At 41.5% G+C, this 13,290-nt stretch overlaps 1 protein-coding gene across 1 annotated transcript; it reads right to left on the bottom strand. All coding sequences in view use genetic code 11, as the record gives it.

The window, feature by feature from the left end:
• Positions 1-3,543: 3,543 nt before the first annotated feature.
• Positions 3,544-9,282, bottom strand: EGR_03810 (Syntaxin-1A; the record flags this gene model as incomplete). Its single annotated transcript, XM_024493059.1, has 7 exons — positions 3,544-3,627; positions 8,299-8,409; positions 8,452-8,589; positions 8,634-8,887; positions 8,925-8,999; positions 9,095-9,212; positions 9,250-9,282. 7 exons carry the CDS (start codon positions 9,280-9,282, stop codon positions 3,544-3,546), a joined length of 813 nt encoding a protein of 270 aa, XP_024352520.1.
• Positions 9,283-13,290: the final 4,008 nt, after the last annotated feature.

Raw genomic sequence — 13,290 nt, 5'->3', positions numbered from 1 at the left:
AACCCTTGTAACTGCCGTGTTAGGCAATGCCACCAAATAAGCCTTCAAAGATGTTAATCAACGGAATATGACAGGGAGGGGTCTTATTTAAGCATATCAATGCTGCTGGATCCGGATCAGTTTCTACCGGACACAGAGTGACAACCACAAGGAGGACTGGGGACTGACACGCAAAGCAGGACAGCGACTATGCTGCATAATTATGATGTTGCAATTCTGGCCATCACAGTGCTAGTCCACCCACCATTTGCCGACAGAATCTACACAATATAAAATCACTTTTACCTTCACTGGGAGTTTTTTTTCCTAACCTATAGCATTACAGAAGCTAAATGCGCGTGTTCGCAGTTGAGGTGGCTTTCCGACAGACGCCTGGAGAGCTGCTATTGGTTAGGGAGGGAGCTGGATCACTTACAAAATGGAATAGACAGGTTGAATTTACAAAGCTTACGAAATCACAGAAGAAGTACTTTTTTTTATTAATTAGGTAGAGCTATGACATACCTCACACAGAGCGGCGAGGCGGCTGTTTGCATAATGCAGCTAAAAACAGTTTCTAAGCCTTTGAGTTAAATGAAATGGATTTAGATGTTCGTTTTTTTACTTCCGTCTGTGAAATTTGTAAAAGATATTAAACTTTTTCCAAACCAAATCGGGGAAGTATTCCAAAGTCTTAAGCAGCTTCTCTGTATTAGCTCAAAAATGAGGTACAATACCTCCACTGAATGTTATACGGGAGCGAAAAATTCACCATTGGATTACGAGGTTCAAATGAAACAGGGCGGAGATTGGGTCTACTGCAAATTAAGTGACTGATTTCACACAACGAATCCAAGGAAACGATCTTACGACACGCAAACATTTGCAACTCCCTAAGCCATTTTCATAATATTCACAGAATCTTAGAAAATCTGGCTTCCAGATTTGGAAGGAAATTTCCCTATAGGGCCCTGAATCTTCCCCAAAGTTATGGTAAAGCAGAGCAGTATGGAAAGACTTATTATGGACGTACGGAAAGGGCAAGAGGATCTACTCATGCCTACAAGACCATGCCGTCAATAAGGAACTTCGAATTCCCGAATAGCCTGCTAAGTTAAATATACAACTAAACAGTTATCGCCTCAGCGATCAGCTCCATTTTTCTTTTGAATCCACTCCATGGCGCTTTCCCTGATCACTTTGCTTCCACAGTCATTACAAGGTAGCCGATGCTTTGCAGCCCACCTGTGGAGCAGGGACGAGGGGTTCCAAATCTTTGCAGAACTAAGAAGACAGTTAATTCCTTCGACACTGATCCATCACGTAACTTCCAATGTATCTATGTTGGGCGTGGGGAATCGCCGCCTTCGTACTGCTCAAGGCTAGACCATACACGACGACGGGGGAGGGTAACATGCAAATCGCTGGTAGCAGAGGCATTTGCATAAAGACAGAGCAATTCACCCAAACACATCCATTTCGCCTTGCCACTGTTACGTTCAATTATCAGACTGGGAGGAATTAGCATTTGGTCAAGTAAGTCACCGTTTCACATAAGTTCCACCGACAGCTCCACAATTTACCTTTTTAAGTCGTTTAATCCCAATCCTGCTCCAGTTGTTAGGTTACCTCTTCCAGAGCACGGGATTGGGATGATTGTGAAGGGTAGAGGTGGCCGTGGTAGCCCTTCTTTTGTAAAAAAAGGTCTGTAGATTAAGTCAATCACTACAGGTGCCTTCCTTCCGCAATTTCATCTTGTCGTCTCAGTTGGTCTCGAGGACACCATGGAAGGCATGTGACTCTGAGAGTGTCTTTATTAGTACTGCATGGCGAGTCTAAAGGAATAATAACAAGTCTCCATCCTATTGCTGCAGAGGTTGAATCACCGGAGACCTGGAGAGGTCAAAGTAACATTGGTCATGACGAAAAACTGGCTTCTGTTATAACTCAATTGGTGTCTAGCGACGTTGTTCACAGTTTTCCTTTCACACGTCAAGACACGTCAAGTGAAATCACATTGGAGGCGAGGTCGGTAATCGGTCAATGGTTTCCCGCCCAAGAGCAAGTTCTTCCACATATGCATTGTGGCCTCGTCATGAGTCAGCGACGTGGATTAAGGATGCCAACTTCAAATTAACTTCTTTACGAAATTGTCGTAAAGAATAGCCATCTATGAGAGCACCAGATTCCGTCCCAATTCTATAGCCACTAGGCCAAAATCTGCGAAATTAGATACTCATATTTCATTCAGCGTTCAGTATTTTGGCGTCAAAAGTATGACAAATTTGTCTACAGACGATCCATGTTTATTCAACACAGATCTCGCTCCATCTCTGGCCCTATTCTAACTCCTCTATCCATTCAGTCGGCTGTGGACGCCACTGTTTGTCGCGTGGTGATTGGTCGATCAACCCGGTCTAAAGCCTTCTTGAAAGTATGGAGGCAATCATATCCCTCACAAGAAGTCAAAGATAAAGAAAAATTGTCTTCGAAAGAATTATGAGCTATACAAGTTGGAGGAAGCTTTACCATCAGCAGGCAGGACTGGCATACTACTGGTGTAGTGGTAGCAAAGTTGACTTCAGATTCCATGGAAGCCATTCCACGAGAAAGAAAAGGCTAACAGATACTCTCCATGTGAGGAATTTGTGCTGGAGGGATGAACACGCCTCAATGAACCATGAATGGAAGGAAACACCAGCTTCAATTTTCGCAGTCACCGCTTTGCAACTAAAATAGGTTCCATCCACATCCGCTGATTGCTTTGAGTTGTTGGTTACATTAACTACCGATATTTTGATTCTTAAGTCATGGAAGTACTGGACAGAGACTTTCTACAAGGAAAACCATCTTCAGTATCCCATTGATAGGGACGACATAATTTTGAGTTTTCGTCGGCTTCTGCGATAAAATGCATCATCCAGATGTGACTCGAAGGCCTCATCAGTTTCTAATCGACAGGCGTGAGTTTACTTACTGAAGGTTCCACCACTTCGACTGGAAGCTTGAGGATAAATTAAGCAATCGCTAAAGAGTTGTGGAATGCATGCAAGCGCCTTTAAACACGAGTCGTTCCATCTCAGAATGATCCCTTCAGGAGGATCCTGGAGATGACTTTCACAACTTCACCTCGACATTAAAAACATCCTTTCCAGTCCGTTGAATGTGCTAGACGGCTTTTAACCATCGATCATGGAGTGGATCCAACAGCTTCTCCCCCGGGTGAAAGAAGACCATTTTTAAAAGCTCTTAGAAGTATTGGAATAAATTCAAGGATTTCGCATCAAAGTTCGGGCAAAACATTGAATTGTGTAAACTCAGATAGCATTTTAATTCCTAGAAAGTCCAACACAAGCCCAGATGCCTTAAGCATACATCTATATACATCAGTGAGCTCCAATTCAAGAGAGGACACTGGAGACCAAACGAAAAAGGTCATGAAAATAAGCTGGGCGGAGAAAGAGGGGGGAAAGATATGTACATGGTGTGGAAGATCATACTTTTGATTTACAGAGCCGGAAAGTGCAAACACAGGGCGCGATCCCCTCCCAACCCGTGTCGAGGTCAGGTCAGACCGAGGAGACTAGCTACGGTGGTGATCAGAATGAGAATGAGGACACCGAGGATGATGTAGCAGATTATTTTTTTCTAAGAAAATAGAGAAAAAGGAATTATCAGTAAGTGATTGTGCAAAAAAAAGTTAAAAAGTTGAGAATCTGAGATACCACGAGGATTACAAGAGACGATATAAATTCTCCTGAATAGCATCTTATTCTAATTAGTCCGGACATCCCCTTTCACCTTTTTTCCAAAAGTAGGACAGGTTGCACGCATTAAGGTAGTGTAAATGGCATCAAAATATGATGGATTAGACAAGGTACTTAAATCTTAGCTGTATTCGGCGTTTTAAATAAAACAGAATCAACACAAATCGCCAATGGCCAAACGCAACGCAAAAGGCACTTCAATTCCGAAAACAGCCTGGAACCTATCCAGTCAAAGTATCCCCAAGAAACGGCCACCCTCGCAACTGTTCACCGTCCCAGCTACAGCTGTTGTTTAGCCTTCAGTAGGTGAATAATTTCATCTGTGTCCATCGCCCTAAAGCCAAGCATAACCCTGCGGGAGCGAAGTTGTGGGTGGAATGAGTACACCCCAAAGCCATTTTGCATCGTGCGTGAAGGAAGTGGAGGGGCCATTGACAACCCCCGGGGCTTATTGTCATCTGTTAATTCATGACAAGTAAGACCACTTGCCTAGCTTCTACCACAACCCCCAGTTACTGCAGATCTTAATGTATCTTTGTATCCCTCTCATTAAGGAGATTTGCAAATGGGTTTTCGAAGGTTTACTACAACCTGACAAAGGAGTGGCTTGAGTGTGATCCATCACCATTTGGTGGTTCATTACCAGAATCGCATTATTTTAACAGTACTTGGGCGATGCATCCTCCTACCGCAAGAAGGTACACACACACACACACACACACATTTGACGGAAAGCTTCTGCTTCCTTGTTGAAATCGAGCTCAACTCCGGCTGCAAGGCCGACAAGGTGGAAGCCCACTCATCAAGTTTCAAATTAGAGGAAAATAATGAAAGAAATATTGTTCTCTTTTATGGATGCACACATAAGCAATGACATTTTAGACAATTTCTACAAGTTAGACAATCAATCACAGCAGGTCTTACTGCAAATTGCACGAACCTCTCGGGTCATGTGATACAGCAATAAAATGCCCTGTCACCAAGACAACAATGCAGAAAAATAAACAAATAAAACACAACCTTTGGAATACACAGAGAGGTTCTGTTTGGAATTAGTTCATGGAAGTAATAGTTCAAAAGGAACTGATTTTAAACCATGCAATGAGCATGATGGAACAGGTGTTTGGAGAAGACCCTAATCCACGTCCTGTGGTCGGTCCCTTCGGGACGGACTAACCGCGCGTACAAACTGGCTCACACTTGACCTACTTCATGAGTGAGGGGTTTTGTTGGGGCCTCTTAGTTGCCGTTTCGGTGGATGGAGCGCCAAAAATACAAGCGCAATCTGTGCCAAAGTAAATACACTGTCAAGTGGGGATGACACAATCCGTGTGATGTGACTAGCACGAGCACCCACGAACAACCGGATTTGAAAATTCCAAACACAAAATGAAACATGAACAAATAGGCATGGGAAAGGGTAAATCTCCTACAAAAAAACGTCCGCCTTCAAAACTGCCATGTTAGATGGAGAGACAACTTAAATACCCGAAATGGACGAAATCAATCAAGTGAATGTTAAGCTGGACGCAAGAGTCCACGGCTTTGTTTACACACTAGAGTTGCGAGAACAAAATCTCACAAAAGATCGGTAGTTACAGCAAATAATAGACTTGTGCCTTCTACTGCAGCAGAGCACAGATAAAACAGAAGCGATATCGAATCCAGAAACAGTATCAGATTCACAAAGATCACAAACAGTTTTTGCCAATATGAGAAGATATCACTGCATTCCCAGCGAAATTACAGCTACGAGACTAAAGATGCATCAAATTTGCTAAAATCGAGGAAATTAAAACCCAAAAGATGGGACCGAGCAACCACTGAGGATGTAACGATTGACGGGGATAGCGAGCTCCAGCAGGAAGCTGCATGGCACAGTGAAGCAGCGCCTTCTAGTGCTGGTGTTAATGTAAATACACTGGAACAGCGAGATTTTCACCGCCAAAAGGCAAACTGAATGGACCAACCCTCGGGCACGCACGCGAACAATGAACTTTATGGACTTTTGACAAATGACATTATGCACAGACGAGTGAGAGGGAGTGTGGCTTTCTCACGGTCGATTGCTACAGTTAGAGAAGAATGGGTTTTTTCCCATTTAAAAATATGATTCTCTTCAAAGCTCCCTTGTCACCGAATGAATCTTTGAGAAGTGACTGGGGGGACCGAGTGAAATCGACTCAGGGTCTTGAGGAGTAACACGACTGTGCATAAAGGTACGTATCACCAAATAAGTTGGTCCATCAAACATAATAGGAGCAGTTGTATTTGACCAACGATGAAAAAAAAAACAAATGTGCGACAAGAATGAGGTTACAACAAAAAAAATGTGGACCGAAGTCCACATCACAGTTGAGTGAATTTGAAAAGATATGAAAAATAACAGAGAAGAGCAGAACTTATTAAAATGTGCATAATTTGACCCAAAATGAACGTAAAAATCCATTCCATTCTTTCTTCGTTAGTGTTCCTTAATAAACGTGCCGGTAGACACTGAAGTGGCGACAATTGCACATCCAAAGGCCTGATGGATGGCGCAAAAGTGCAGGCATGCATGTGTACGAAGTTTAGAGACCGTGGGCCAACCACAAACGGATGTGACTCTCCTCACCACGTGACTACAATGAAGTATTACTGTTTTACTGATACACAAAAGCGCAAATCTCAACAATTTCCGCATCACAAAATAGAACCACAACAAGTGACAGAAAAGTAGTCAGATCGTAGTGAACTGAACTGAATGGGATCGACTCGTGGACGTAAACCACAATTCTTCAGGAGAGAGAATCGACGAATAACCTTCCGGGATTGAAAGCAGACTGGTACACTACAGATATGAAAATTATGAAAGGATAATACTAACCGAGCCAAGTTCAATTCGTCAACTGGACAAAGAAGTTGATCAATGAGTAAAGTAATGAATCGGTTTTGATAGACATGCGCAAGGCACCACCCACAAGCCAGCAACGACCAGATAAATGAGGAGGCTGGAGTGCCGAGATTTGCCCAAGTCAAAGTCAAACAAGCGGTACGAATATATAGAAAACGAAATTGGAGAATTCCCGATTGTAGAAAACAAAATCAGGCACAAACAGATGGGAAAGAGTATGACTTTTCCATATTAGATGGTATTTTGTACAGATTTCCAAAACGTCCAATTATTAAGGCCTTGCCGAGGGAAACTGCAGGGAACACGACTGCTTGAACTAAGTGCAGTTGATATAAGGAATCATAATTGTATTCTTTTGATAAAAAGGACATTTATTACAAAATTACAGGCGACAAAATTGAGCTTTCCGTAAGAAACGAGGATTAAATCACTGCTCATGATGAAAAGGAAGGAACCAGGGACGAAATCACATTTACAAAACACGGATCAGACTAAAAGCTACCCAGGGAGAAAGATGATGCCACCCATTATAAGTAAAAACGAAGGCGGTATAAAGCAACATTGATTAGAGGGCGGATGCAAAAAAGCAGTCTTGGCAGCAGGGGGGAGGACGCACGAGATCAAGAGGGCACAAATGGGGCAAAAAACACACATAAGACCAAGTGCTGCCTGAAAGTCATGTCACATTTACAAGGGCTAGAAGTAGCATGATACGGAAAAAGTTAACAAGGGTGAGCTGTGCAGAGCTAAATAGACTTGAAATGGATTCACCGACCCAGCAACTAACTTACTCGAGTAACATAGTGAATCATTTGTAATGATAGCATAGCAGACCGGATCCGTAACCCCGTGGGAACTGTTGACTTCCTAAAACGTCGGCATTGCTTGAATGATTTTCCACCAAACAGGAAGTAAGTTGAAAATAATAAAAAGGAGAATGCGACATTCTCATTTCGAAGGAATACAAAAGAGAAGGGACATTCAAGACCTTGCTGCGCAAAGAAACCACGAAGGATGACAAAAATAAGAATTTTAACGCTAACCATCACTTTACAGCACGGAGAAGGAAGGCTGAAGAAAAATCGACAAGTTGACCTAGGTAAGTGGACGAAATCAACCGAATGCATTGCAAAATGGACCAATGACACTAACTATTGGCTCGACTAAGAAATAAACTTCTCAGTCCATTCAGTGAAATAAAGTCTGCAGCAAAACATCGCCCACAGCAACCATTATAACGATGCACAGACCCGCAAAGACCGATATACTTAAACAATTGCTAGAAGACTTGTAAAAATGACGGAGTCATACCTGCAAGACTAGGCTTTGGCTAAAAGTCACGCCACACGCCTAAACATGCACGAATATTAGAAGGCAAATATGGAAGTGTCGCAAGTCGCTCAAGAATGTTGCCTTTTGGGGAATTAAATTAAATGCCCGAACGCGCAGGCCATTTTTTCAGTCGGAAGTAAAAAAAGTAAGTAACCAGATTTACACTGGCAGGATATTAACCAACTGCGGTCTTACAAGCTCAACTGGCCAAGGCGGATATAAGTCACCAGCGCCAAATGCAAACACAATAAAGTGGATGGTAAAGGTGATGGATGCGTACCTTATAGACAAAAAAATACCACACATGAAGAATAAGACTACCCTCACCTTTCTCGCACTTTTCTGCGTCTTCACAGCCTTTTCAACAGAAGCCTTAGCAGCCTCCACTCTATCAACCGCCATGCCAACATTGTGCTCGATGTTATCAATCAAGTCACCCTAGGAATGTCAAAAATGTAGAGGGCATCATCAAAGGCCTACCTGTTGGTCGACGAGTAGAGCAATCTGTGCAAACATTTCCCTCATCTCCTCAATACTTTTTTCCAACTTGATGATATCCGCGTGACGGGCCTCTATTTCAATAAGAGATTTCTTCGCCGCAGTGGTTTGTTCCAGCACCTAGCCGCAGTAGCACTATCAAAAATTTAGCAAAAAATCCCTACAGCATCGGTAAAAACACAGGGATTGGTGGATTCAAGCATGTCTTCAACCTTTTCATCATTAACGTCCGCACCGGCTACTTGAAGCTGCAGTTTTATCCGCGATTTGCACTTGTCGCGGTACTCCAGTTGACTGCGATTATAATCCTTCATGACAGTTTGGAATTTCTTTAGAAGGGCGGAATGTTGATAGGCCTTTATGCGGTCGATGCCGGTTGAGGGCAGAAGATGGTCGGTCTTGGCGCTTTCCTCCAAAGCTGATGGTATAAATGAAGACATTAGGGAAAAACCCACCTTTCAACTCTTTGCCAACACGGAGAGAGAGATTTTTAACATTTCGCATATATTCATCCAGGCGAGATGAGGTCACTAAAAATGAGAGAATCAAAAAGATAACTTGCCAGGATCTGTAGTGGGATTGGATAAGATGTGAAGCTGGCAGGCTTTTATTCGCTCAACATTACTCGAAATTTCATCAACCAGCTTGGCGGTGCTGTTGACTTTATCTAGAAATGAATCCAATATTTCGACATTTTCTGCTGGCTCGCCCTTGCTCGCGACACCATTCGCCACTTGATACCGCTATTCAACATATCGGAAAAAATAAAATAAAACATACAACTCTGAGCTCGGCCAACCGATCTCGAGTCATAGTATGACGAAAAAGATAACCTCAAAGCCGCAACCCCGGGAAGAACACCAGCCAGTAAGTGGAATAGCTTTTCAAAGGGTTAGGTGTTGTAAAATTTACTTTTTTAGTTAGTTAGAACAACCGATTAATTTGCAGAATGACAACGAGTCACTTTGGGATTATAATATATATACGTATTTTCTGAAAGCTTCATAGTGTTTAAAAAGGCCATCAGTTTGCACTAAAGCGATGAAACATCTGTACAACTTTTTCACAAACTCAGCAAATACTATAATTTGACCATAAAATTGAGCCAAATTTAAGAATGTTCTAATGTAGAAATGTTTTAAAAAATTTTTAGCATATTTAGCAAATTTTGATTAGCCGCTCTTATGTTATGATGAAATGCTTTAATTTGTTTAGTTTGTGCTATCGTGGCCTACGTTTATTTGCATGGTCCTGAGTACATGACGCTAATTGGAAGTACAAACTGCGGAGAAATGTGTTTGTTTGATCAAACGCGGTGTTAATAAAGTAGTAAGTGACCATATAATTTAGCAAGATACCGATTGAAGAAAAATGTTCACATAAGTTTTACATCTGTACTACACTGCTCCCTATAGAAATTCTGATCTTTTGGAATAGGTATGTAATTTTAGCAATTTTTATGCATATATGCTGTACCATGAATTAACCTTACCTTAAGTTTTCCATAGAACGAAATCATAAGCTGCTTTTATCGCTTCTGCGATTCCACTCTTTCCGAAATTCCCTGCAGATTATTTAACAACTAGTAAGTTACTGGGTTAAAGTAAATTACTATTATTACTGAACCACTGTAGAGCCTTCGAGTCTTTCCTGAGGTCGTGACAAGCCAAAGTACTGTGAAATACATGGATTGTTTGGTGCACTAAAGGATGTGGAGGCGACTAGCATGGCCCGAATTCCCCGCTGGTGGTCGGACGTGCAGTATGCACAGATCCGAGGACCCGCGTGGTTTGAAAATAGCAAAGCACCCCATTAGATGCATTCTGGTGTTATCGCAAACCATTACACCAAGCTTTTGAATAAATTTGTAGAAGCACACTCATCCCATCTGCATAACAACACTAACATGAACTCTTCTTCGCAGGTGTAATCTTAGCCTCCTGCGTCTTCCTTAAAGACGAATGGAGACGTAATACTGGGACAGAGTGTGGGCTGCGGGGCCCAGTGGAAGTACACTGACCAAGCCTTTAGTACCCGCGTAATTAAAACGAAGGGATAAACAAACGAAGGCTTTACAAAATTTTAATTCATCTTAATTAAATGACACATTTCTGCAAGAGGATGAGTGTATTCTGCTTCAAATTGCCATTTTTAGATGGGAACTACATTTACTCTAGGTTAGTTTTCAACAGCGTTTTAATCTAAAAAACCATCTCAAACCAAAAGCACTTGAATCCATCGCTCTACAAATCACATCCATCTTTAATAATCTAACCATGAAAACTAGGTTATAAGGCTTTAAGTCACGCCTGCGTTTTGACTTCCATCCCAAACGAAAATCGCTTGCAACTCCCCTTCGGCAAGTGCCAACTGACAAAATTAGTTAAAAATTTAATGAAGCGATTTAGTTAATGAGTAAATGAAAGCCACAAAGTGACCTCTGAGTGGAGGTGGGCGATTTGCGAACTCAAACCGGTAGACAGCCAGCTTCTTGTCACTTCTAAGATAAATAAGAGCATCCAAATAAAATTGTGCGGGTCTTTTAATAACGAATTAACAACTATGAGGGGATTTTTACCCATTTACCTCGGTAAAATTTTACACAAGTACCTTTTATGGCCTACATTTAAGGGATTGCGGGCTAGAGATTTCTACTTCGGGAACACCGGTATTTCTTGATGGAAATAATCATGCCTCTCTCCAACCGTCTTCTTTCCTATCACAGCTTTACTTCACGATTGTCCATTATATTTTGCATCTGCATGTCTATTGCCTCTCTCAAAGTGAAGTGATAGACGTAACTCGGACAGTAAGAGAAGACAGTACCTGCCTTACATCCTGGCCCTATAGCCGGTATGAAGGCTCCTTCCAACTTAGCTTGCAACCTCTTATTAAAAAGGGAGAGCTTCCTCCTCACTGATTAAATTCACTAGTACAACTTGTCTTGACGGTTTCCGTAGGAGAGTTGATGGTGTGAGTATATGGCTGAGGCATAAAAGTTAAATCACAAATTCCCTTGCGACACACGAATCTCAAATCACACTAACTTGTCACCAGCATCACACAGTAGGAATGATCTCCCCAAAAGAGATGCTTCATTATACAGCGAGCTACTGGGAGGGTTGAACAGCTAACTTCACTTCTGTGTGCTGCCTTCTACTACTGACAAATAGATTTTTATCAAGTTAAATCTGTACCGCTCACTAATTCCACCAAAGTTGCCCCCTGGGTCAATTCTGAAAAAAAGATAAGTGGTTGCGATCCAGATGCCATGACAACCAGGCATCAAAATCTTAGTGTTTTATTGTCAGCATCAAGAAATAGAGAAAATTCTGACATTTAAGACTATTAAGGAAGAATTTTCTGCATATTTAATAAATCACCTAGAGTACTTTTGACAAAGTGCCTAGCAACAACAACATCTTTTGGTATAGAACGATTGAAGACACTGAAAAGTACCTTTGGCATCATTGCCAGACGTTTCTTTTTCATATCTCATAAAAATTGCAAAAATATTCCATTTTTCTCTGTAGTTGAAACGTGGGAATAATTAATACCATAGAGGTAACGAAAAGTAACACAATAAAACAAGTGCGAGAAGTAGAAAAAAGACAAAATTTGACAAGTTATTTTGAACTGAAGATTACTAACTTTGATGAGTAGTAAAAGGCGCACAATTTAAATTGTTCTACCAGAGTTGTTTTGCAAAGTTCGAACAAGTACCTTATGATTGATGTCCCTGTGGTTTAAGCGGAATTAGTTAGAAATTAAAAAAACAAGATTTTAAGCAATGACTGCATTGCTTCATTCCATAAATTAATCGCTCAAATTAAAAGCAATTAAAAAATGATTAGACGACCATTACAACTAGACCAATCATAGTGGCTTGAAAAAAATTTGCATTGAAAAAAAAGATCTTTTCACACGACACTCTGGTAGAAAACCTTTCATTTTTTGGTAAACAAGTAAAAAGTGTCCTAAGCTTTAACTTGTTTTACTTCTAACTTTCTACAAAAAGCAATTGAACGAAAGGCATTAAAATTTCACCAGCAGTGTGCCCCAACGTTTCCTCCTTCCTCACTGATTCGCATTGGCATTTGATGGGAAATTCAACTTCGGCGTATTTCCAGTAAAGCTCTTTCTGCATTTGGGTGTTAGTAACAGAAAAGACCACTACCTTACATAGGGCTGCCTCCTTTGCAAACCACTGGGCAAATTGGTCACTTGAGTTATCATAGCAGTAGAAAATAATGCTATAAAATGTTTGTCGCGTTTCTCACATAACACGATTCCAATCACAATTTCCACTTTTGTACTCACGTTCTACTCTACCTTGCGTCAACTTGTCATTTTAAAATTTTGCCTTGAAATTCTACTTACCTTCACAGCAATTTCCATCCGCTCCTCCCCGACTGGTTGCCAAAGGCTCCTCGTGATGCAAATATGCATATTTTAGAGGCAACACATTTCCCATTTGAAAGGATATTCAGTTTAGTACACAATGAATGGGCTTTTTATTGCTGTATAACCATAAAAGTTGGGTTAAAAGATAACTGACCTCCACTCATCTGGCGGAAGGGAGACTGGCACATTCATGAGTGGGTGGGAGTTACTTAACCAACCATGCGTGGAATGCAGTCACTTTCAAGGCAACCTTTCTCCTAATAGCACACCACTATTCTTTATCTTACGTTTCCACATTCTTCCCTCCATTGGTTTTGCAGGGCTTGGGTTCTCCCCGGAGGCCTTGTAATGTGAGCCTGTGTCGACTTTCAGAAGAACTGACGCAGCTAGAGCTAGAGGTGGCTGCACATGCTGAGA

The sequence above is a fragment of the Echinococcus granulosus genome (assembly GCF_000524195.1).
Source record: "Echinococcus granulosus chromosome Unknown EG_S00021, whole genome shotgun sequence".
In the NCBI taxonomy this organism is placed as follows: domain Eukaryota; kingdom Metazoa; phylum Platyhelminthes; class Cestoda; order Cyclophyllidea; family Taeniidae; genus Echinococcus; species Echinococcus granulosus.
This window is presented reverse-complemented; position numbering and strand designations above follow the sequence as displayed.